Source organism: Quercus robur, chromosome 11, assembly GCF_932294415.1.
Source record: "Quercus robur chromosome 11, dhQueRobu3.1, whole genome shotgun sequence".
Taxonomy (NCBI): Eukaryota; Viridiplantae; Streptophyta; class Magnoliopsida; order Fagales; family Fagaceae; genus Quercus; species Quercus robur.
The window spans coordinates 1,572,241-1,595,864 of record NC_065544.1 but is presented as its reverse complement, the minus strand read 5'-3'; the positions used below and the strand labels follow the sequence as shown (position 1 = coordinate 1,595,864).

The following is a 23,624-nucleotide window of genomic DNA, read 5'->3' as shown; positions in this document are numbered from 1 at the left end:
GAACATTTAAATCTATTACCGTTAAAATTTGATTTCCTGTGGTGGATTTCTCCACGGTTCTGTAAATAACGGTAGTATGTTATCCTATCTGGCATTAGAGAAGGTAGAAATAAAAGTGAGAGTTCATGGATAACGATTTCAATATTGCTCACAGTAGCACAATTACCATTTATATGTGGTAGATATATATATATATATATATATTTTTTTTTAAATTATGACACGCTTGCATTTACATGATATATGTCTATCAGTCTATATATTGTATTTCAAAAAGCATATGTTACAATGATGAATGATGTAAGATGTACTATAAGGTAAATATTGGTTGATTCGGGTTTGATCATGTGTACGACGTGTGGCATTGACCTTGCATTAAAAAAAAAAAAAAGCCTTCAATTCCAATACGAATATGCATTAAAAAAAAAAATCCTTCAGTTTTAGCATTTGCTTTTGCTTATCAAGTGAATTACTTTGGCATGTGATTATGTTGATTAATAATATGATTTCAACAAAGTAGCAAACCGTTTTTAGTAGTTTATGCTTGCATTGATTTCAAAGAGTTATACTCTCTGAAAAAAAAAAAAAAAAAAAAAAAAAAACAAGAAGCAAACAAACAAAACAAAAATCCCTAAGAAAAAGTGTATACATTTTTAATTCAGCTAAAAAGTATAGACAATTTAAAAAGTTTTTCGAATACTAGACCATATCTTTTAGAAGCCTGCAAATGAAGAAAGGGCAGCCTGCTCGATGCCTTATCAGAATGGAAAAGTATTTGTATAAATAAGGCATTTTCAATATGCTTTGACATGCACAAAAGCAACCGAAAGAGAGTAATGCTAAAATTCATGTCAAAGCGAAAGTTAAACATTATTCTCCTCCTTTTTCGGCTTCCCTATCTTTATTTACATAGCCTGTATATGCCAGCCTCCCACAACTATTCCCTTTCAATCCACTTCTTGGAAAGCTTCTAATTAAGCACAAGAGGCATGGATTTTGATGAAAATCGTCCAATTGTTTGTGACAATGGAACAGGCTCTGTCAAGGTTAGTCAATCCAGCAATTTTCCCCCCTGCAAATCTTCATTAATTATGTACTAACAGTTTGACTTCCCTTAATGCAGGCTGGGTTTGCTGGTGATGATGCTCCATGTGTACTTTTTCCTAGCATAATAGGTCGGCCAAGAAACAGGCATGCAATGATTGGCATTGGACAGAAGGCTATCTACTTTGGAGATGAAGCACAAGCAAGGCGTGGGATCCTCAGTTTAAGCTATCCCATTGAGCATGGAATAGTGAGAGATTGGGAAGCTATGGAGAGACTTTGGGAGCATACATTTGACAAGGAGCTCAGAGTCAACATAGAAGAACACCCCGTCCTCTTAACGGAAGCCCCTTTGAATCCCAAAACCAACAGAGAGAAAATGGTAGAAATCATGTTTGAGGCCTTTACAATCCCAGCCACTTTCATAGCCATCCAAGCTGTGCTGTCCTTGTATGCCAGTGGACGAACCACAGGTATGTAAAACTTATACCTCAAGGAAGGTTATTATGATTTTCATACCATAACCCATCTTTGACAATTGACAACTGATATTAAACTCATGTTTATAGTAATCTTTCAAGAAAGGGAGAAGTGATTAGTTCGGCCATTAGGAATGACTTTAGGTTTCTATATCATTCAAGATTCACTTGCTATATTATTACAACTGCACACATGCACCTGGTAGCACCTTGTCGGAGTTTATGTTCCAATTATACATTTAAGGATCTTTGACAGGAATGGTAATGGATTCTGGAGAAGGAGTGACACATGCAGTCCCAATATATGAGGGTTATGCACTTCCACATGCCATCCAGCGGCTTGATTTAGCTGGCAAAGACCTCACAGACTACCTCACCAAGATCCTAGCAGAAGAAGGCTACATATTCACAACATCAGCAGAAAGAGAGATTGTCAGGGATATAAAGGAGAAACTTTCTTATGTTGCAATGGATTTTGAGAAAGAACTTGGCGTGTCAAAGGAGAGCTCCGAGCTGGAGAAGCTATATGAATTGCCTGATGGGCAAGTTATAACAATTGGAGCTGGGCGGTTCAAGTGCCCAGAAGTCCTGTTTGATCCAAGAATAGTGGGAATGGAGTCCGGTGGTGTCCATGAGATTGTGCTGAGGTCAATCAGAAGGTGTGATATGGACATCAGGAGAGAGATGTTTGGTAATTTGGTGCTTAGTGGGGGCACCACTATGATACCAGGCCTTGCTGATAGGTTGGCTAAGGAGCTGAGCTCACTGGCACCTCCTGGGGTAAGAGTGAGAGTGGTTTCACCCCCAGAAAGAAAGTACAGTGTTTGGATTGGTGGCTCCATTCTGGCTTCATTAAGCACTTTTCAGCAGGTGCCTTTCTTTGTTATTCACATTTTAATTTTTCCTATAATTTTATCAATCTAAGTATTGCATATAGAATCCATTTTCTCAAGATATAGTTAGCTAGCATCATGCTTCCTCTGTAATCAACAATAAGCACATTAAGACATCTTGATGTATTTTTATATTTATTAGGAGAAGTCTACATTGTTTATTACTGATAGTTGGTATTGAGCTTGTGTTGCAGATGTGGATAACTAAGGAAGACTACATGGAGTCAGGTTCTTCTATTGTCCACATGAAATGTTTTTGAATAACGAAATACACTGTAAAATTTATTAGCAACGTGATGTGTTATACCATGTTGTATATACTAGAATGGATACGGAAGGGAAAACATAGAATAGGAACACTGAGAACACGAGGGTTATGTGGTTCAGCCTTATCGGCCTACGTCCATGGAGAAATCTCTTAAGGGCTACATCTTTATTATGTAAGAGTGTAATACAATACTTGTGTTACAATGAATTATAGGATGTGTATATATAGACGACTAAACCCTAAACTACCAGTACAAATAAGAGTGAGTTTCAGCCTATTACACTGGGCTAATATGTCTAATATATCTTTAACATTTTCAATCTCTCTATCTCTCAATAATGTATAGTCCTATTTCAAAAAATAAAATAAAAACGCATTGTCAATTTTTCAACCTCAAGTCAATAAAGATGCTGAGCAGTGACATATATATAGATTGACATTGATCCCCTTTTGCTTGCACACTCAAAAGGACTTAAGCCCCTCATTAGAAGTATCGAGACTAAAACTGTCTATAAGACATATTGGCGGTATGGATCATCATGCGAGTTAGACTTCGAATGCAATACTTAGAAGAGAGGGTAAAGACGGGAAAAAAGAAAAAAGAAGAAGAGGGAAGTTGTGAAACTATAAATAATAGTGTTTCTTTGGCTGTGAATTGTCAAATTAAAAAACGCACCAAAATGCCCTCTATTGACATTATTGTAAGAGGATATCTCAGATAGCAGGTTTACCAAACATTCCCAAAAATGCTTTTACAATAATTAAGTAAGACTCAAACCCGAGTGTTTCTGGTGCCACAACTCTGTGCACAACTTTGTGCACAAAGTTGTGTCACCAGAATTTTCCCTCAAACCCAGTTGCTCAAGACATATGGATTCTCATGTTGGGGCTGGTTGCACCATCAAATCAAGAATAATGAAACTCAATAACCTAGGGCTTAATCCATCATATAATTTTATTCACAAATTTTTAATTACCACATTTAACACCTTAAAATTTGGATTACAAATGATTAAGATTCCAATCTAAATTAATAGATTTTGCATTTTTGTGAACACACTTTCAGCTACAACTTTTTTTTTTTTTTTGAATTTTTATTTTGGTTAGAAATCCTAAATGTACTCTACCCCCCCGCCCTTGGTCTTGAACTGGAGGTGCCATCAGACTAATGATGTCTTGGCTTTAGCTACAACTTTGGTCTATGAAAATTAAAACAAACTATTGCTATATTTTGATCTCAAAGCTTGGTTTTAAATAAAATCGTTAAAAGGATCTAATATGACAATTGAAAATTTGTGATTTAAAATCGTGCCAATGAGTTATAACTCAATTAGTACTTCTCTCATAATAATTGCTTGGAGGGTGAGGTTATGGGTTAAAGACCTAATTGATGTGTATCTAACTAACCAATAAAAAAATATGTGAAATGCAAAATGGCCATTCTAGATTAAATTAATTTGCAATTAAAAAACTAAATAAATAAATAAAAGGCAAATTATATTTTTCTACCATAATCTTTTACCCCGATTACATGCAAACCCCTTGAATTATTAAAATGCACGATTGTCTATTCAAAGTTTAACTTTGTTTCAACATCTCCTCTTTTGGTGTTAAATATGACAAAATTTAACATTGCAAGACTAATTTACCCATTTCCAAAGTAGATGGCAAGGGGGTTAATTGGTATTTTCAATGCTATATTTTGTTCAACTTAACATCAAGAGTTTAAAATCAGCTTATTTTATTATTTAGCTTGTTTTTGCTTCTATTCAGTTTATTTTTATTACTATTTATGAGTCCCACTGTATTTTTTGATACTATTTATGAGTTTCACTGTACTATTTTAATTAATTTTTTACTTTTACTTATAGTATTTTTAACAAAAAAATATTCAATTTTAATTAAATAAGTTGTTCCCAAACAGACCTGTAATGCATTTTTAGAGTTGGAGGTGAAGTAATAGTTTAAGAGGAAAGTTAATAAATACCCAAAAGATAAAAGCGATTTTAATAAATTTTTTATGGAAAAAAAAATTACATAATTTTTAATATTCCCTATAAAAAATTAGTATCAAAACTTCCTTAAAATAATAGCCAAGGCTTGTTAGTTCTACTCCGTAATACATCTGCTGCTCTCGTTTCAACAAAGACATACATTTTTCAAAACTCAACTACTCCAAATTATGAAATTTTAATATAAAAAATACAAAAAAGTTTGGTGGCATCCAGGCGACGACTTTTGCAACAACGGTGTACAATATATTCAAGATAAAGTGTCGGTAATAGTCAGTTGGGGCTTTATGTTATATAAGGTTAGGTTGATCTGAATTGTGATCAAAGAGTGCGATTAAGGCAAAACAAAGGAAAGCAAACATGGGTTCATCATCAGAGATTATAGCCAAGTTGAATCTGGCTGCCCACCAAGAAGGTGGGTTTTACTCTGAAACTTTCAGAGATAACTCTATCGTTCTCTCCAAGTCTCAGCTTCCCCCTCAGTGTAAGTTACGATAGAAGAACATATATTTATTTATATGTGATGATGATGATGAATCCTATGTTGTTTTGTATATAAATTTTGTTGTTCTTATAATGATTTCAGATAAGGTGGAACGCGCAGTGAGTTCGTGCATTTACTTTTTGCTACCGTCTGGGAGTGTGTCTAGCCTCCACCGTATACCATGTGCAGAAACATGGCATTTTTATGTGGGAGAACCTATCACGGTATGCACTCACCCTAAACCAATGCATAAAGGGAAAAAAAAGGTGCTAAATTTACTACCAGTTTTACTGCAAAATATTATAAATTGGCGATTGTTGTTGTGGGGGGCAAAAATAAGTCAAGGCAAAAACGTGTCAAAGTTGCTACTTTGAAGAAGTGGGATGCCAATCAACCTTTAATACCCTTATTTAGATGAGAAGAAACTGACTGGAATTGATTAAATTAACATTAAGTGTAATTATGCGAGTGTTGGTGAAAGATAGCCTCAAATGGCTTGTATTGAGCTCCTCAGGTTTAGTCTAAGATAGTGATTACAATTGTTCTTAGGTTACAAGAGTGAATCTTTTTCTCCCCCTTGCTGAGGGGCTTCTTTGCCTTATATAGTCATCTAAGTTGTATCTTAGCCCTCCATTTGGAGGGTCAGGGTTCAATTCCCTTGATACTTATTTCATCAAGGCCTTACTAGAAGGCTTTTACACTAGGCTATGTGCTGTGTTGACATTATTCAAGGGTCATTTCCTCATTAATGCAACCAGCTAAGTGGATTCAGAGCATCCTCCTTCTTAACCTCAGTTTGTGCTTGACGGCCATTAGCATTGGTTCTCGGCCCCTGAGGACATGTTGGTATCATCGGGGTCCTCAGGCGTTATAGTCTCCCTGTACCTACAGTGGATTGCTCATATTTTCCCGAGGATTTATTGTCGGTGCATTCCGAGGTCCACACTCTTGGCATTTTCCTTGGTCCGTCTGTCCATATTCTCAGATTCTTGTCCTTCCACAATTGTGATTGACTGGTACTGAAAAATATAAATAAGGGTAAAGATTGGGTCTAGTGCTTAGTGCACTAGACCCGTTGTGATGATAACATGTCTACTTTTGGTTAGGTGTCGCCATTGCAATGGGTCCAATACACTAGACCTGAGCCAAGTCCTATAAATAAATATAAATTAGTACAATGAGGTGTAACCCAACCCATCTTTACCAACATTTTCAGGGGGATTTGATTAGTTCAATGTGGGTTGCTTCAATGCAGAAACAGCTAACCAGTTGGGCTGTTCATTGAAATTGAACATAAGCTGAATCATAACCTTCAATCATGTATGGATGATGTGGAGACTGGAGAGGCATCTTAGAAATTTTGATTCAGTCAAGGATGGCTAATTGATATTCTCTGTTGAATCATATTATGCTCCATTATTGGATCCACCCCTAGGTTTTATATATGAAAGCTTGCATTGTTCCTTAGCTTTAGATGGTTTTGATTGATCATGTGAAAGATTACACAGTAATATTAAACGTGTCACAAACTGCACTATATATCTATGTGCATATATACCTGTGTGAGGCAAATGTCGCATTATGTGTATTCTGTGGTATTGTAGTGCAAAATTGTGTAACTGCTTTGGTTGCTGAAAATGCATATGAAACACTCAAAGCACTCATGTCATGAGATCCCTTGTTCTTTCTTTTGTTCTTGTATATGTAGATGTTGTGTTTTAGCATGGTCTTCATAAAATTGTCATTGAAAACGACTGAAACATGAAAAGTACTCATAAAGTTGTGTTTAGTTCATCTCTTAGTTGAAGGATTGCATTTCAAGATTGATCACATGTTTTGCTTAAACACCTAGTACTAATAGAAAATCTGTACGACTTTCAGTCATGCAACCCTCCTTCCCAATGTAATTACTCTGTTTCTTTTTTAACATTTTTTTCCACCACCATATTGATATTTTCTTCCAGGTAGTGGAATTCAATGACAAAGATGGGCAAGTAAAACTAACCTGCCTTGGACCCAATCTTCTTGACAATCAGCAACCGCAGTACACAGTACCTCCAAATGTGTGGTTTGGTTCTTTTCCAACAAAGGACATCAGCCTTTCCCCAGATGGGACAGTGCTCAAAGCACCTCCAAGGGATAGTGAGACTCACTTCTCTCTTGTGGGCTGCACTTGTGCACCTGCCTTCCAATTTCAGGACTTTGAACTGGCAAAACGCTCAGAACTTGTTTCACTCTTTCCGAATAGTGAGGCCCTCATCTCTTTGCTCACCTTCCCTGAATGAAGAGAGGTCAAGTCCGATTTTCACTGTAACATGGAAACATTAGGCTTGCACTATACATTCAATGCGTTGAATGATAATTTGAGCAGATGTTTTATGAACCTCTTTGTTCAACTTTTGTGTGTGTTGTATTAAATCATAATAAAATTAACATGCTTAGTTTCTTGAATTTTCTTTATCTGGTTAAATCTCATGTGGTAAGAACTTCATTGCATACAAATATTCAATGCTATTTTCAGCCAGGAAAAGGGCCAAGAAGCTGGGCACTAAGGATCAAGAAATTTACACCCTGCAGAAACCCGGTAGCCAACACTAAATTTCACGTCTAACAAAACAGTGGTGAGCTATCTGCAGCAAGCTCCCAATGAAGCACCACCTAGACCGTTTCTCACTCAAATCTGTTTAAATAAAACCCATAATCATAAGCATCTTATTTAACCAAAGACATCAGTAACTCAAGAATGCTGTCAAAACAATTATACCATCATAAACATGTTATGAGTAATTATTAGGCATTCTTGAAGTAGAGCTAAAATATTGGCCCAAACCTTCACTCTATGAACTAGGCCTCACCAAAATTTCATTTAAATCTATAACGCTTCCATGTCGGGTCAGGTCGGGTCGGGTCACAAACTAGATCGAACACAAAACCAAACTCCACATAGCCCAATAGATGGATCTAATTTTTATAAGTTCATTAATGAAAAAGATTTTATCTTATTAACTCAAATAATATAATTTCAAAAATAATTTAGTTATTACTTGTTTTCATAGATTTGTGAAGGGATAACAAAATTTAGTACTATATACGAAAAAAGAATAAGTTAATCAAGTAATTTGTGAGCAAGTTCGAGCTTGTTAAACAAACGAATGAACCAACCTTGAATATATAATCTAGTTTGGTGCTAAACTTTAACTCAACTTGTGTTTGAAATAAAATTAATGAACAATTCCAAACTTCTAAAACTTGGTTTGATTCAGCTCGTTTCATTTACAACTTGTTTTGCATAAAGTAGCAAGTTAGAATGAACTACGCTTAAACGCCTAAAACTAATAGAAAATCTATACAATTTTCAGTCTTGCAGCCCTCCTTCCCACTGTAATTACTCTTTTCTTTTGTAACATTTTTTTCCACCACCATTGATATTTTCTTTCAGATAGTAGAATTGAATGACAAAGATGGGCAGGTCAAACTAACTTGCCTTGGACCCAATCTGCTTGACAATCAGCAACTGCAGTACACAGTGCCCCCAAGTGTGTGGTTTGGTTCGGGTCCTTTACAACAAAGGACATCAGCATTTCTCCAGATGAGACGATGCTTAAAGCACCTCCAAGGGATGTTGAGAATCACTTCTTTCTCATGGGCTGCACTTGTGCACCTGCCTTTCAGTTTCAGGACTTTGAACTGGCAAATCACTTAGTGAGGTCCTCATCTCTTGCTTTCATTCCCTGAATGAAGGGGAGGTGAGTCCGATTTTCAGTGTGACATGGAAACATTAGGCTTGCACTTCACATGCAATGCCGTGTTTAAATAATGATCAGAGCTGATTTCTCATGAACCTCTTCTGTGCAACTTTCAGATTTGGTGTATGTTGTATCAAGTCATAAAAAAAGTTAACAATACTAAGGGTCTGTTTAGGATCCACTTATTTTGCTGAAACTGAAATTTTTTTGCTAAAAGTACCGTAAATAAAGGTAAAAGTTAGCTGAAATAATACAGTGAGATCCATAAGTAGTACCAAAAAGTGCAGTGAAGCCTATAAATAGTAGCAAAAATAAGCTAAATAGTAAAATAAACTGGTTTTTTAATTTAGAGCCAAACACACACTAAATGACCGTTTGGATTACGCTGAAATGAAATTTTAGTGCGTTTGCGTCTCTATCAGTGAGTCCCGTGCACTGTTCATGGGACCCACAAGTTGTCTAATTCAGCAACATTTTCATTAAAACTGGCTCCCACGACACTATTCAGAAATTATTTTGCTACAGTATTTTCAGTTTTTAGTTTTCAGCAATAAACGGTATCAAAACAGAACCCTAGTTTTCTGAATTATTTTTCTAGTTAAATCTCATGTGTTGAAAAACTTAGAACTTGATTGCATACAATGCATTTTCCTGTAAGAAAAAAGGATCAAAAAGCCATCCACAAAGGACCCACAAAATTCACACCCTACACAAACCTGGTAGCCAACACTAAATTCCATGTCTAACAAAGCAGTGGTGTCCTATCTGCAACAAGCTCCCAAAGAAGCACTAGCCAGATTGTTTCTCATTCAAATCTGATTAAATAAAACCCATGAGCATCTTATTTCACCATCAAGATATCTGCAACTCTACAATGCTATCAAAACAATTAACCATTATGAGTAATTATTAGGTATTGTCGAAGTATAGCTGGTGTGGTACTCCTCGCCAATAGGTGCAAGTCATTTGATATATAAAAAAAAATGGCACTCATTTTATTTTGGGTTTACCTAATAATTTTCCACATCTTACCATTGATCATTAACTGAGAAAATATCAGTATAGGACTCAACTGTACCATTGATCGTTGACTGAGAAAATATCAGTATAGGACTCAACTGTACGTTCTATAATTAACTAAGGGGGACAGCAATAAAGCTTATAAGTTATGACTTAATTGTTTCCACGACATTGAACATTGAACCAATGAACAGCAGTGTCTCTTGGACTGGAAAATCCTACGCCTTAAAACATTGGAATTGACAAGAATATCAAGCATGCCAAAATAGCGCATAGCAGCAATAGTTACATAAAGAACCAGCTGCATGAAATTATAAAGTGAATAACAAGAATAACCATCTTACACATGAAGTGAAATGATGACACCATAAAAAACGCGGTGCCAAATGAGCAACTCTTAATAATTTCAGACAAATTGTGTTTGATAGATAAGAAAAACCAAATGTAAGGACTACAAGAAACCAAATAGGGGGGAGATGAAGCATCATTGCCTCTAAGAGATCCAAAACTTGACTTCCCTCCTAGCCTTGGTGAATTAGGTCCTCATAACAGTCGCAACTGTTCTTTTGCTGCCCCCTCCAGAAAGACGGTGTAAATCTGGTAAGCTTAACCTGCATCGTTCATATTTAGGTCACAGCCGCACTAATATTTGCGGACAAGGCATGACCTCATACCATGGCAGTATCAGTCAGTCAAAATCAAGGAACTCCATTCTTTTTCTCATGGAGCCCTTCAGATCTGTAGCATCCCTTTCTGCTTTCTGAGCCTGGAGAGGGAACATGCACTTGAGTAATTTGAAAGTGCAAAACACAAAAGCAATGAATTCTCATCCAACTAATCTTAGAAGTGCAGTTAAAGGATTCCACTCTTTAACCACATCAACACTTTTATAAATATATACTATATATATATATATATATATATGCATTGTGGGGGCTTATAGGTGAAATTTTTTGGAAAGTGGTTTCAACATTTGTAATTGGAGACTTTTGACTCAAGTGGATTACTGCCAAGACAGACCATATGTATTGCTGTTCTGCTGCTGCATATCTTTACAAAATATGCAAAATTCTCATTATCTTATTATTGGATTATGGTGAAGGCAATTTTACAAGAAAACAATGAATTAATTACATGTACACAGGGCTAATGTGTATAGATTGGAATCAATGTTCAGTTTTCAAAGCAACCAAACACAATATACTACCAGAAACTTACCCTTTTTATCTCTGCTTCTGACACACGAGTCATATTAGGGGGAAGCTCTTCCTTATCCAAGTCCTAAAGAATGAGATGTAAATTAAGAAAATCAGAGGCTAAATTTTGCAGTAGTTGTTAACAACAGACAAGTCTCACAGCGTAATAAAGAAAACATTATACCAGCTCTCCAATTAAGACAACATTCTCCCCACGGATTACATATAGACCCAAGGGGATGTCACAATAAAGTTCGCCAACAATAACTCTATCACATGCATCTTGAAGAACAACATTAGCTGTGAATATGGAAGAGTACTAGAGTAAATTAAGGCTCAAAAAGAAACAGAAAGCATAAAAAACATTAGAACTTAGCATGCTATTTGGATATTTTACCAAATTGATCAAAAGAACGTAGTATCCCCATGAGCTTTCGACCATCTCTCAACAAGACCAGAAGTTTTTCTGCAAGATATTTGAAGTTTAAGCAAAATAATTTATAAAAAAGAGATTTTCTGATATCAATTAGATTGAATCTATGATGAATTCTAGATGATGCAGTTACAAAATGCCTTATTTGTACAATTGTTTGATTTCATACCAATGAAAAAGAAAAGAAGGGGGGGGGGGGGGTGGGAGAAGGGGTGGCTCACATAGAAACAACAGTGCTTGTATGGGTTGCATTGAAACAAAAGCAGTAAATGTGCAAGAATTTCAACATTGGGCAATAGATTTTTATTATAAAATTTGGTGAGTTTAGACATTGGCAAACGTTAAAGAAGAGCCTACCATAGCACCAATCACAAGCAGCTGTGTAGTGGAGCCCTCAATGTCTGTTTGAGGGAAATAGATTCCAAGAGTTAAACTTTGTTAAGCTTGACTAAGTGTAGATGCTCCTAAGGCATCTAGGTCCAGGTCGAGGTCAATTACTACTGAGTAGAATTATGAGAAGTAGTTAAAGTTTCTTCATATTCATACTCTGCAGGTTTTTCAATTATAGAAATAGCATACCACCAAATGAGGTTACGAGTGCTTTCAATGGGCTAAAGCAATCATCCTTGAATTATTTTTTCATTATGTTGAAGGTCATAATTTTAATGTCATTAGTTGAATTATAAAAGGAAGTCAACAACAAATGAAGCAACCATCCTTGAATTATTGTTGTATTATGTTGAAGATGATAGTTCTAATGTTATTAGTTGAATTATAGAAGGAAGTTAAGTTATGCCTAAATCTTTGAATTCAGGAGTTATATAACAATGCCTTAGTCCCAAAACTTTTGGGTCTGTTATGAATCCTCAACACACTAAATAGGTCAGCCACATGTATAGGGCCACTCCAATATCTATAATGGATCCATTCATTAAAACAAAAATGACTAAATTTGACGCTTGCCTACACACACACACAAGAAGGGGGGGGGGGGGGGGCTCTTTTTCCAAAATTAAAACACTGATAGAGATGTCAGACCTATACCACAATTGTTCATGGTTTTAGTACTACTTCGAAAACTCAAAATTGCTATAGCTACTATACAGACACTCCAAAAACGAGGCTTTTATTAATGGAAAAAGAAAAAGAGAAAGGAATTCAAAGTTAAATGATATCTTAATCAACCACAAAACATATCACAGCCCCCTCATATCCAAAATTTAGTTATAAAAATAAATAAAAAAGAATCTCTAAATCTAACAGTAACTAAATACATAAACATATTTCATTGAATTTTATAAAGCAAACTGCAACCATATAAATAACAATTGAAGGAAAAAACTTTATAAAGATATCAAATTTCCAGAAATACATACAAAACAAATGTTAGTAGCAAATCATCAAGCAACCCATTTGCATTTGGCTTCAAATTCAACCTTCAAACACATATTCACACAAATCCAGAGAGAGAAAAAGAAGGAAAAAGATAGATTACTGTCAAGATAGCTAGCAAGAGAGGTGGAGAGCAAGATATCATCAGGGCCAGCCCACGACATGGAGCTTCACTCACTCTATTTCTATGACTTGAACAAATACCCAACACTCTTCCAATTCCAAAGACTCCTCAAATTGCATTGGCTTCCCAAAACCAACCCCTCAAAAAGTCTCACACTCACAAACACGAAACGAAACTCGAACCTCCACAAAAAACCCCCCAACCACACACCCAAATTCAACACAAACCCAACTCTCAGATTAAAGTCTTGTCACACTTGAGCTTGAGAAAAGTTAGGTTTGGACCTTTCATCACCGGCCTTTGCCCAAAGATTTCACCTTTTTCAAACGCACACACTCTCTTTCTCTCTGACACTGTAAAAACATAAATAAAACTTGCTCCTTTGACCTTTGGGAATATATATAATATAGTATATTTTTAAAGGGTACAGTGAATTCAGAATAATTATATCGAAATTCACTTCAAAAAAAAAATAATAATAATTATATCGAAATTACCATTTACTCGGTTTAATCTTCGCCAACTATTTTCCCATAAATTAAATAAAATAAAAATCTTGTCACGTTTTAAGATTTGTTTGGTTATTACTTATTATTGAAAATTGAAAAGTTATTACATAAAATACTGTAGTAATTTTTTTTTTAAAATATATGGATAGTATCGTGAGATCCAATTTTAAAGCAAAATATACTTAATTCTGTACTTGTGGGTTCCATGAACAATACACGGAACCCAAGAAAAAAACACCAAATGCAAACGTCCATTGTTTTCAGTGTAATCCAAATGAACCTTTAGTACATTTCACTTCCTAAAGTTTTTTTTTTTTTTTTGAGAAGGTTCACTTCCTAAATTTTTTTGGTCATAAATTAAGGAAATATTCTTTTTTATATTCATGTTATATTCACCATTTTATAAAATATTCAAAATTAATATTTTGATGCACGTTTTATTTTTAAAAAACAAAAATATATACATATTTAAAATTATGAAAGTACATGTAAATATATCATTTTCCTTAAATTAAATCTTTCCATTCGGTCTAGATTAATTGATTCTACATTTTGTACACGAAATTTTTATAATTATATTTTTATTTTATCACAATTTTGTTGGTTATAATTTAATAGCTTTGGGTGGACCGTAGTGGGGATTTTAAATCTAAGCCACTAAGTTAAAAATTCTAAGATATGTCAATTAAATTATAAAATTTTGACCATCTTATGAAAATTTAGTGTCATAAAAAATTTTAAGTAATACATTTTGTCCTCTTAAAATTTGAACTAAAATGAAAATTTTAAATGATATTTTTGGACAAAATGATAATTTCATTCGGTCCAAATTTTAAGATCAAATGCATGGGGGAGTAGGAGGGCCCTGGTTCAACCCGCACAGGGGTGCAACATGCTAGTATATATATTTTAACCATTTAAAAAAACAAAACAAACAAAACTACAAGATTGAAATTAAATTTCACCCTATAACAATCTTACTTGGAAATGAAAAGCCTTTTATCCTCTATTATTATTTCTAACTAGTTGTGGACCATTGGATTATTTTCAAATCATAGAGGTTTGTGCCAAGACGATAATGAGATCCACCAAGTTTTAGTCTCCACAACATTTTTATAATAAATTCTAAGAAATAGGTGGTTATTAATTATTACAAGTAGACAAACGAACAAATTCAGTGATGAATTTAAATTTAGAATTAATAACAACTTATCATCTACAATTTATTTATTATAAAAATATTGTGAGTATAACATTTCTAAAAATAAAAATAAAAATAAAAATTCCATCTCCCCAACAAATATCAAGCACCATGCTACTATCAATTAAATGTCGACTTGTGGCTATTTAGGTATTGTCTTTTCTCTATTACGGTGGGTGACATTTTGTTTTGGTGGATGCATATTATTTAATTTTAAATTAAATTTTTTTTTTTTTTTTATGGCGTTGTTGAATTCAATTAACACCGTTGGTGGACCAATCAATTGACTCTTGATATTCATTTATACTCGATGGTAGATTTCTTCTCACAAAAAAAAAACAAAACCTATTTAAGATATATACTAAATATTTTTGTCTCCTCCTCCTCTTCTAGTTCTCCTGCTCTTAGCTGGATTTAGGGGGATATTTGTCTCTTCAGCACCTTATAAGACTATTTCTTAATAATGAAAGAAGACTTTTAGGGATGTTTCAACTATTCAGGACAGTGTGGATGACATTTGATAAGGAGAGTTCATTAATGCGAAGGTGGCTGTTACATTAGGCTTTGCATTTTCTTCAATGTGTTTCCCAAGGCAAATAGGCAAAAAGGGTGTTCTCGACTAAACAAATGATCGCTTCTTGGTTGGGTTATGTTTCCTTGGGAACTCAAATTATCTCGATAATGAGCCCAAATGATCTCTTCTTGACTGGGGGGGGGGGGGGGTGCTCGGTTATCTCATGTTGGCACAAGGGCCGAGCCTGTTTCGCAGATAGGGATTTTTGGAATGCTCTCTTCAGGTTAAGGTCTTTGGGGTAGATTTAGTCTACTCCTCCACAACTTTATTTAACCCCCACACCCCCCCCCCCCCCCAAAAAAAAAAAAAAAAAAAAAACCAACAACAACAACAACAAAAAACAAACAAACAAATGACCCCATTCACCATTCTGATCGAGTTTCAACTTATAGTGTTTGCTTTTCATGATAACTCTTTACCATCAGACCAAGACACCAATTGATTTTTAGCATAAGCGTGGATTAAACCTCCCAAATCTCTTATTTGATGACAATAAATTTTACTAGTTGAGCTAAATGAAACCCCTAATAACTCAATTCATCATTCATTTTAAGATAAGTAACCCCATTTTGACATGGACCCAATCATATAAATAAATATCATTTAAAATATAGAATTGAGTAATTAGTATAACTTTAATGGTTATATTGATTAAAAAAAATATCTTTATTAGAACCCTAAAGCCTCTAACAATGTTTAAAATTTGTTCTATAGCAGCTAGAATGACCAGATTTTTTTGTTCTTTTACCCGAATTGATACATAAAGTCCTATCTTGTCTTGGTTTAAATACTAGACCATTTTAAACAAAACATGCTATTCAATTGATTTCAACCTTCGGGGTAATTACACTTTACCACCAAAAATTATACCTCAAATTACACTTTGCACCTTAAACTTTCAGAATGCATAGTTAGCACCTTAAACTATAAGTTGTGTTGTGCCCCACCATCAATTCTATTGTTATCTTGGATGGAAAACCACAGTTTATGATGCAAAAGTGTAATTAAGAGTCTAATTTAGGGTAATAACGTGTAATTTCTCATTTGTTTTTAAGTGATTAGGGAAGAGGGACAATTGAGTACTCGGTTTAATCTTTGCCAACTATTTTCCCATAAAATAAAAATCTTACCACGTTTTAAGGTCTGTTTGGATACCGCTTATCGTTGAAAATTGAAAACTTATTACTTAAAATACTGTAGCAAAATAATTTTTAAATATGTGAATAGTGCCGTGAGACCCAATTTTAAAGCATAATTTGCTAAATTCCGTACTTGCAAGTCCTATAAATAGTGTACAGGACCCAAGGAAAAAACGTCAAATGCAGACGTCCCATGTTTTCAGTGCAATCCAAACAAAGCTTTAGTACATTTCACTTCCTAAAGTTTTTTTTTTTTTTTGAGAAGGTTTGCTTCTTAAAATTTTTTTGGTCATAAATTAAGGAAATGTTCTTTTTTATATTCATGTTATATTCACCATTTTGTAAAATATTCAAAATTAATATTTTGATACACGTTTTATTTTTAAAAAACAAAAATATATACATATTTAAAATTATGAAAGTACATGTAAAAATATCATTTTCCTTAAATTAAATCTTTCCATTCGGTCTAGATTAATTGATTTTAAATTTTGTACACGAAATTTTTATAATTATATTTTTATTTTATCACAATTTTGTTGGTTATAATTTAATAGCTATGGTGGACCATAATGGAGATTTTAAATCTTAGCCGCTAAGTTGAAAATTCTAAGATATGTCAATTAAATTATAAAACTTTGACCATCTTATCAAAATTCAGTGTCATAAAAAATTTTAAGTAATACATTTTGTCCTCTTAAAAGTTGAACTAAAATGAAATCTTTAAATGATTTTTGGACAAAATGATAATTTCATTTAGTCCAAATTTTAAGATCAAATGCATGGGGGAGTAGGAGGGCCCTGATTCGATCCTCAAAGGGTCGCAACATGCTAATATATATATTTTAACTATTTAAAAAAAAAAAAAAAAAAAAAAAAAAAAAAAAAAAAAAAACGAACAAACAAACAAAACTACAAGAATACTACAAGAATGAAATTAAATTTCACTCTATAACAATCTTGCTTGGAAACAAAAAACCTTATCCTCCGTTATAATTATGTCTTACTAGATGTGGACCATTGGATTAGTTCCAGATTATAGAGGTTTGTGCCAAGACAACCATGAGATCCGTTTTAATCTCCACAATATTTTTATAATAAATGCTAAAAAGTAAGTTGTTATTGATTATTGCAAGTAGACAAAAAAAAAAAACAATTTCAATAGTGAATTTAAATTTAGAAGTAGTAATAACTTATTACCTAAGATGAAATCTTAGTAAAAATATTGTTAAAAAAAAAAGAAAAAAAAAGAGGGAAATTCCATCTCCCCAACAAATATCAAGCAGCACCGTGTGACTCTCAATTAAATGTCGACTCCTGGCTATTTAGGTATTGTCTTTTCGCTATTACGGTGGGGGACTTTTGGTTGTTTTGGTGGATGCATATTATTATTATTTTGGTTTATAGCGTTGTTGAATTCAATTAACACGGTAGGTGGACCAATCAATTGGTTCTTGATATTCATTTTATACTCGATGATAGATTTCTCTCACAAAAAAAACAAAACAAAAAATCTCAATGATAGACATGAATATTATTATAAGATGTAAGGAAATATTATTTATTAATAGTCTTGCAGTAATCAAGTTCAATCAGAGAATGGCATATGTCAATGAAATTGCTGCTACAAATCTTCTATACCATGTAATTGCGTTAATGTTGGCAACAAAAATATTTAGTATAAATAGGTTTGTGTCAAAACAGGTCAAAAAATTCAACTCTCTTTTACACAATTAATAAAAGAGTCAATTTTATGTTAATAATATGCTTAAACAGCAGTTAATTCAAATGACTCTTGTGGGGGTCTAAAACACGTAGCAAACTGAACTCGCTTAGGATTTTTTTATCAACACAATTATTTTCTTTTAGGAGGGGTAAAATTCCACAATGGGAAGATTAGACAAATGATCGGAAATGAAGACAATAGTAATGGACTCTTGGACTCTTGTATTGATGAAAAATCGATTTCTTGAGGTGTGTATAGAAGCTCTAGAGGGGAGATACAAGTTAGGAATACTCTCACTTTCTCTCTCTTGTTCTTCCTCATGTTTTTTTTTTTTTTTTTTTTGTTTTTTGGATCCCCTTTCCTATTATCCTCCTCCTCCTTTTATAGCCATTCTCATCCTCTTCCAGCTGTCCTACTCTTAGCTGGATTTAGGAGGATACTTGTCCCATCGGCATCTTCTCCTACCACTTCTTAATCATGAAGAAAAACTTTTGGAGGTGTTTCTACTATTCAGGCCAGCATGGATGACATTAGGTAAGGAAAGTTCATTAATGCAGAAGTGGTTGTTACATTAGGCTCTGCGTTTTCTTTAATGTGTTTCCCGGGGCAAGTAGGTGAAAAGGGTGTTCTCAGCTAAACAAATAATCGCTTCTTGGTTAGGCTATGTTTCCTCAAGAAGATGGGTTTCTCGAATTATCTCGACAATGAGCCCAAATGATCTCTTCTTGACAGGGGGCTCGATCATCTCATGCTGGCACATGGGCCGAGCCTTGTTCCGTAGATAGGGCTTTTTGGGACGCTCTTTTTAGGTTAAGGTCTTCGAGTAGATTCAGCCTACTCCCCCATAACTCTATTTAGCCAAAAAAAAAAAAAGACCCATTCACCATTCTATTTTTTTTTTTTTAATTATAGATATGATTGAGTTTCAACTTATGTGTTTGCTTTTCATGATTACTATTTATTATCATACCAAGACACTAATTGATTTTTTGACGTAAGCGTGGATTAAACCCCCCAAATATCTTATTTGATGACAATAAACTTAATCAGTTGAGCTAACTGAAACCTATAATAACTCAAATCATCATCCATTTTAAGATAAGTCACCCCATTTTGACATGAACCCAATCATATAAACAAATATCATTTTATCCAATTTTAATTTGAATATTGAGTATAGAATTGAGTAATTAGTATAATATTGATTAAAAAATATCTTTATTAGAACCCTAAAGCCTCTAACAATGTTTTAAAATTTGTTCTATAGTAGCTAGAATGACCAGATTTTTTTGTTCTTGTACCCAAATTGATACATAGAGTCCTATTTCGTCTTGGTTTAAATACTAGACCATTTTGGTTTAAAAAAAAAGAAATACTAGACCATTTTAAACAAAATTGGTTATTCAATTGATTTCAACATTTTGGAATAATTACACTTTACCACCCTAAACTATATCTTAATTTACACTTTCCACCTTAAACTTTTAGAATGCATAGTTAGCACCCTAAACTATAAGTTGTGTTACACTTTGTGCCCCACCATCAATTCTATTGTTTTCTTGGATGGAAAACCGAAGTTTTTGATGCAAAGGGTAATTAAGAGTCTAATTTAGGGTAGTAACGTGTAATTTCTCATTTGTTTTTAAGTGATTGGGAAAAGGGGTAATTGGGTCTTTTTACGTAATGTCGATCAAGATAAGAGCAAAATTAACGGTGGTGTGCAAAGTGTAACATGAGTTTTAGTTTAGAATGATAATCATAAATTCTAAAGGCTTAAGATGTAAAGTGTAATTTAAGGTATAATTTAAGATGGTAAAGTGTAACTTCTCCTGGCCTTTTTAACTAAAAATATCTATTTCGACATGGAATGAATTTAGTGGAAACATTAATCATCCCCCCCCACTTTATCAGGCCAGACCTAGATTGATCCACCATCCTTTTTTTTTTTTTTTTCTCAAAATCATTTCATCAAACTCATAGTCACTCGTTTATAGATTGAAGGAGAGAAAGAGAGAGAGAGAAATCAAGAACAGAAGGTGCTACTGTTGGGGCTGGGTGAATGTGTATCATCATCATCTTCTACTTCATATGTGGAGCAATAGCAATAGCAAGAGATAAGATTGCTGTTCAGACTTTAGAGCTCAAATCTCTATTCTTTTTATTGAAGCTTCAATCAGAGTGAGAGAGCAAACAGATAAGAGAAGAGAAGATAACCTTTTATAGAAAACAAATGTGTTGAGCTTAGTTTTGGAGAGATTGAAAATCCACTTCCTATCAATCGAGCTGCAATCAAAAAGGTTGTCAAGTTTGGAGATTTCAATCGATCAAGAGACGATCGAATAGCAATCAATCTGTACAAACTGTCTTCTTTGAGCTGCTTTTTTGCACTTCAATCTTGAACCAAACTATAGATTCATGATTTGATACATTGTCATGAAAGTACATAGAGCTGTTTCAGTCTTTTTCCTTATTTTATTCCTTTTTCAATAGAAAACATAGATAGCTAGCATAATTTGCCAAAATACCACATAGATGAGAAATGTTGCCGCATTAGAGCATCCGTAGCAGCTGTTGTATAAATTATGTCATGTTACCACACTAAGAGCCTACTTTATTATTTTACCACATCATTTTACAACATCCCATTTATCAGATGTTTTATCCTTCGATTCTATACATTAAAATAATATTTACTACACATTAAAATAATATATTTATCCAAAACCCAGCAAATATACAAATGCACAGCCAATGGCAGTCGCCACCACCCAAGAACCAACAGCCACCGCTACAACCACCGCCACAAACTACATCCACAATCACCGGGTCCTCCAACAAATTCCAAATCCAAAAACCTCAACAAAATAAAATAAATAACTCAAAATCTTCAACAAAACTCCAACCCAACAGATCAATCAATGAAAAAACTCAACCAACCATCGGCGGCAAGATCGGCAAAAGCAAAAGCAACAAAATATCAAATCCCAATAGAGCTGAGATTCAGAAGCAGAAGAACATACCCTTTTTCTTGGTTCAGTCCAAGCAACAAAACCCAGATTCGGTAAACTGTAAAAGACAAATTTGAAATCACCCACCAGATTCTTCTACTCCACAGAACCCAGAAAAATTAAAAAAATAATTAATATCTAAAAAAAATAATCTTCTGGGAACAATTACGCCTTGACTCGTGGAACAAAGCAAGAGAAGAAAAGTCCAACGAAAGTGAAGCTTCTGGAGAAAGAAGAAGAAAAGAGGAAAAGAGAGTGACAGAGATGGAGTGGTGGAGAAAGAAAAAAGAAAAAGAAAGAGAGAGAAGAGAGAAAGTAAAAAAGGATGAGAGAGAGTGAATAAAAAACTATTTTTTCTTTTAGCATTTTCGTTCGTACCGTTGCAAATTTGCAACGGTACTGTTCACATGTTGTAAATTTTATGAGATTTAGCACATCTGATAAAAGGGATTTTTGGTGTTTGGTGTAACAAATGTGCCAAATATTTGGTATTTGGTGTAGCAAATGTGCCAAATATTTGGCATTTGGCACATTTGCCACACCTGCTGTGGATGCTCTTACTGACTTCCTTCCGAGACCTAAATTTCTTGCAACATGAGATGCCATTATGTGAGATTGCATTCACATGTAGATATAAACCTTTTAGATCATTTGGGTCATTCTTGAAATCATCACTTAGGCAATATTGACACATCTTGATCATGAGCTCCAACTGGTGAAACATCTTAAGTACTGCGCATGACAGGTTATATACAAATAAATTTAGCACGAGTAATTAATAATTAAGAACATGATTTCAAGTAAAAGGTTAAAAAAAAAAAAATTAAAACAGTAAAAATTAATTATCAAAAAGACATAGTAACAATTAATCTTACCAATCATTATTCTTCGGTCTTCACTGCTGACCAAAGTAGAGTAAATCTATATCTCTAGAACAATATCTACGATAAAAGGAAAAAAAATGACCGATCAAAATTTTTATTAATACCTCCAGAGAGAAAAGGTTTAAATGAGTCTTGCATAAATTCTTGGCCATGAGGCACTCAACATTTTCCAACTAACATATATATTATTTTTGTGTTCATTTTTTTAGAAGACTTTATGTGTTGACTATTATATCATATAAAGGAACTCACATTCAGAATCTGTGTTGAGCCATTTACTTCCATTGTTAAGCCATTAAGTCACTAATTACACAAAAAGAAAAGAAAAGTGATTAAGATATTTATTAATTATTTTTATTGAGTGACGCTGATTAACCATAATTACTGTCATATTAGTTTGTAAACTTTTAATAGTAAAACTAGCAATGACTTTATCATTTTTCAATCAATTTTATTATAAGAGCTTACAAACTAATATAAAAAAGAATGTGATTGATACCACAAAAAAAATATAATTAAAAAAAAAAATCTCTTATTGAATTTTTTGTCTAGTATTTAAAAGTTGATACATCAATTTATAAGGTTAAAATAGTAAAATTTTGTAATACCTTGAATTATTAATACTTGATACATTATATAGTGATGGAGAATTCTACAGCTAGCACAACCTAGCTAGCTACTAAAAAAAGAGCGCCTTTATTTTTTTAAATGTATCTTACGTACTTAATCTTAATTATTAAAATAAGATGAATACAAATTTTCTGTCCTATTTTTTGCAAGACCAGAGAAAAGGATTTGTATTCAAGATAAGATATTGTATATATTATTCAGTTGGTTAAGAAAACAAAAGCATATTCCACAAAATGACCTATATATATATATATATATATATATATATATATAATCTACGCATTACCTTCTCCATTCTTAATTCTAGGAGTTGATCTCTTAAACTTGGAGCAGGTGAGAATCCACTTCTGCAAACAAATATTTTCTTAAGAAGAAAAGACAATGATTTTTTGCCAATGGCACCCTTAATATTATCCGAACCAATACCTTTTCCTCTATTCAGAACTATGCTGGTGCTAAGCTGGAGACTACTATCTTTGCTCTTTGACTCATCAGAATATGAGTTTATATCTACTTTTAGACCAGCTTCCAAGCTTGACTCTCTATCCAGCAATTGAAGATTAGTTGCTTCCGATTCTTTAGAGCGAGTTGACTCAACCTGTTCATGCAATAACAAGTTCAAATCCTTCTGAAGCTTTCCCAATTCTTCAAGTGTAAGATCTTGTAGATGATCTTCGGAGGAAGATAAATTCCCTTCAAGATTTCTCCTCACTTGATCATCTTTCAAATTGTGCTCCCCAAATGTCCCAATTGCTAGCAATCCATGATGATAGTCGCTGAGTTCTTCTTTTTGAGGCTCTTGTAGCATTTGATCTATTGATTCAGAAAACAATTTTCAATTAGATGTGGTTACACGAACAAT

General features: G+C 33.7%; 4 protein-coding genes across 4 annotated transcripts; 2 read left to right on the top strand and 2 right to left on the bottom strand.

Annotated features, from left to right (window-relative positions):
• The first annotated feature begins 805 nt into the window (after window positions 1-805).
• LOC126707263 (actin-104-like) lies at window positions 806-3,007 on the top strand. The gene is made up of 4 exons (XM_050406854.1): window positions 806-1,046; window positions 1,124-1,517; window positions 1,780-2,393; window positions 2,611-3,007. Exons 1-4 carry the CDS (start codon window positions 990-992, stop codon window positions 2,674-2,676), a joined length of 1,131 nt encoding a protein of 376 aa, XP_050262811.1. The 5' UTR covers window positions 806-989; the 3' UTR covers window positions 2,677-3,007.
• A 1,844-nt stretch (window positions 3,008-4,851) lies between these two features.
• On the top strand, window positions 4,852-7,631 carry LOC126707266 (uncharacterized). Its single transcript, XM_050406856.1, has 3 exons — window positions 4,852-5,180; window positions 5,283-5,404; window positions 7,145-7,631. Exons 1-3 carry the CDS (start codon window positions 5,057-5,059, stop codon window positions 7,463-7,465), a joined length of 567 nt encoding a protein of 188 aa, XP_050262813.1. The 5' UTR covers window positions 4,852-5,056; the 3' UTR covers window positions 7,466-7,631.
• A 2,588-nt stretch (window positions 7,632-10,219) lies between these two features.
• LOC126706287 (sm-like protein LSM1B) lies at window positions 10,220-13,462 on the bottom strand. Its single transcript, XM_050405688.1, has 5 exons — window positions 13,071-13,462; window positions 11,540-11,608; window positions 11,327-11,442; window positions 11,165-11,227; window positions 10,220-10,712 (listed from the first exon to the last, which is right to left on the bottom strand). Exons 1-5 carry the CDS (start codon window positions 13,129-13,131, stop codon window positions 10,635-10,637), a joined length of 387 nt encoding a protein of 128 aa, XP_050261645.1. The 5' UTR covers window positions 13,132-13,462; the 3' UTR covers window positions 10,220-10,634.
• Window positions 13,463-20,954: 7,492 nt separating this feature from the next.
• LOC126707034 (protein DEEPER ROOTING 1-like) lies at window positions 20,955-23,570 on the bottom strand. The gene is made up of 2 exons (XM_050406621.1): window positions 23,049-23,570; window positions 20,955-21,047 (listed from the first exon to the last, which is right to left on the bottom strand). The coding sequence occupies exons 1-2, from the start codon at window positions 23,568-23,570 to the stop codon at window positions 20,955-20,957; spliced, it is 615 nt and encodes a 204-aa protein (XP_050262578.1).
• Between the last annotated feature and the right edge of the window lie 54 nt (window positions 23,571-23,624).

Bases quoted from the DNA above. Each gene is read 5' to 3' on its own strand.
- LOC126707263 (XM_050406854.1), top strand. From the start codon at position 990: ATGGATTTTGATGAAAATCGTCCAATTGTTTGTGACAATGGAACAGGC. The intron at 1,047-1,123 runs GTTAGTCAATCC...CCCTTAATGCAG, and splicing joins ATGGAACAGGCTCTGTCAAG to GCTGGGTTTGCTGGTGATGA. The intron at 1,518-1,779 runs GTATGTAAAACT...GATCTTTGACAG, and splicing joins TGCCAGTGGACGAACCACAG to GAATGGTAATGGATTCTGGA.
- LOC126707266 (XM_050406856.1), top strand. From the start codon at position 5,057: ATGGGTTCATCATCAGAGATTATAGCCAAGTTGAATCTGGCTGCCCAC. The intron at 5,181-5,282 runs GTAAGTTACGAT...TAATGATTTCAG, and splicing joins GTCTCAGCTTCCCCCTCAGT to ATAAGGTGGAACGCGCAGTG. The intron at 5,405-7,144 runs GTATGCACTCAC...ATTTTCTTCCAG, and splicing joins ATGTGGGAGAACCTATCACG to GTAGTGGAATTCAATGACAA.
- LOC126706287 (XM_050405688.1), bottom strand. From the start codon at position 13,131: ATGTCGTGGGCTGGCCCTGATGATATCTTGCTCTCCACCTCTCTTGCT. The intron at 11,609-13,070 runs GTAATCTATCTT...AATATCTTGCAG, and splicing joins TCTTGCTAGCTATCTTGACA to AAAAACTTCTGGTCTTGTTG. The intron at 11,443-11,539 runs GTAAAATATCCA...CCATATTCACAG, and splicing joins ACGTTCTTTTGATCAATTTG to CTAATGTTGTTCTTCAAGAT.
- LOC126707034 (XM_050406621.1), bottom strand. From the start codon at position 23,570: ATGCTACAAGAGCCTCAAAAAGAAGAACTCAGCGACTATCATCATGGA. The intron at 21,048-23,048 runs GTAATGCGTAGA...TTGTGGATGTAG, and splicing joins TAGAATTAAGAATGGAGAAG to TTTGTGGCGGTGGTTGTAGC.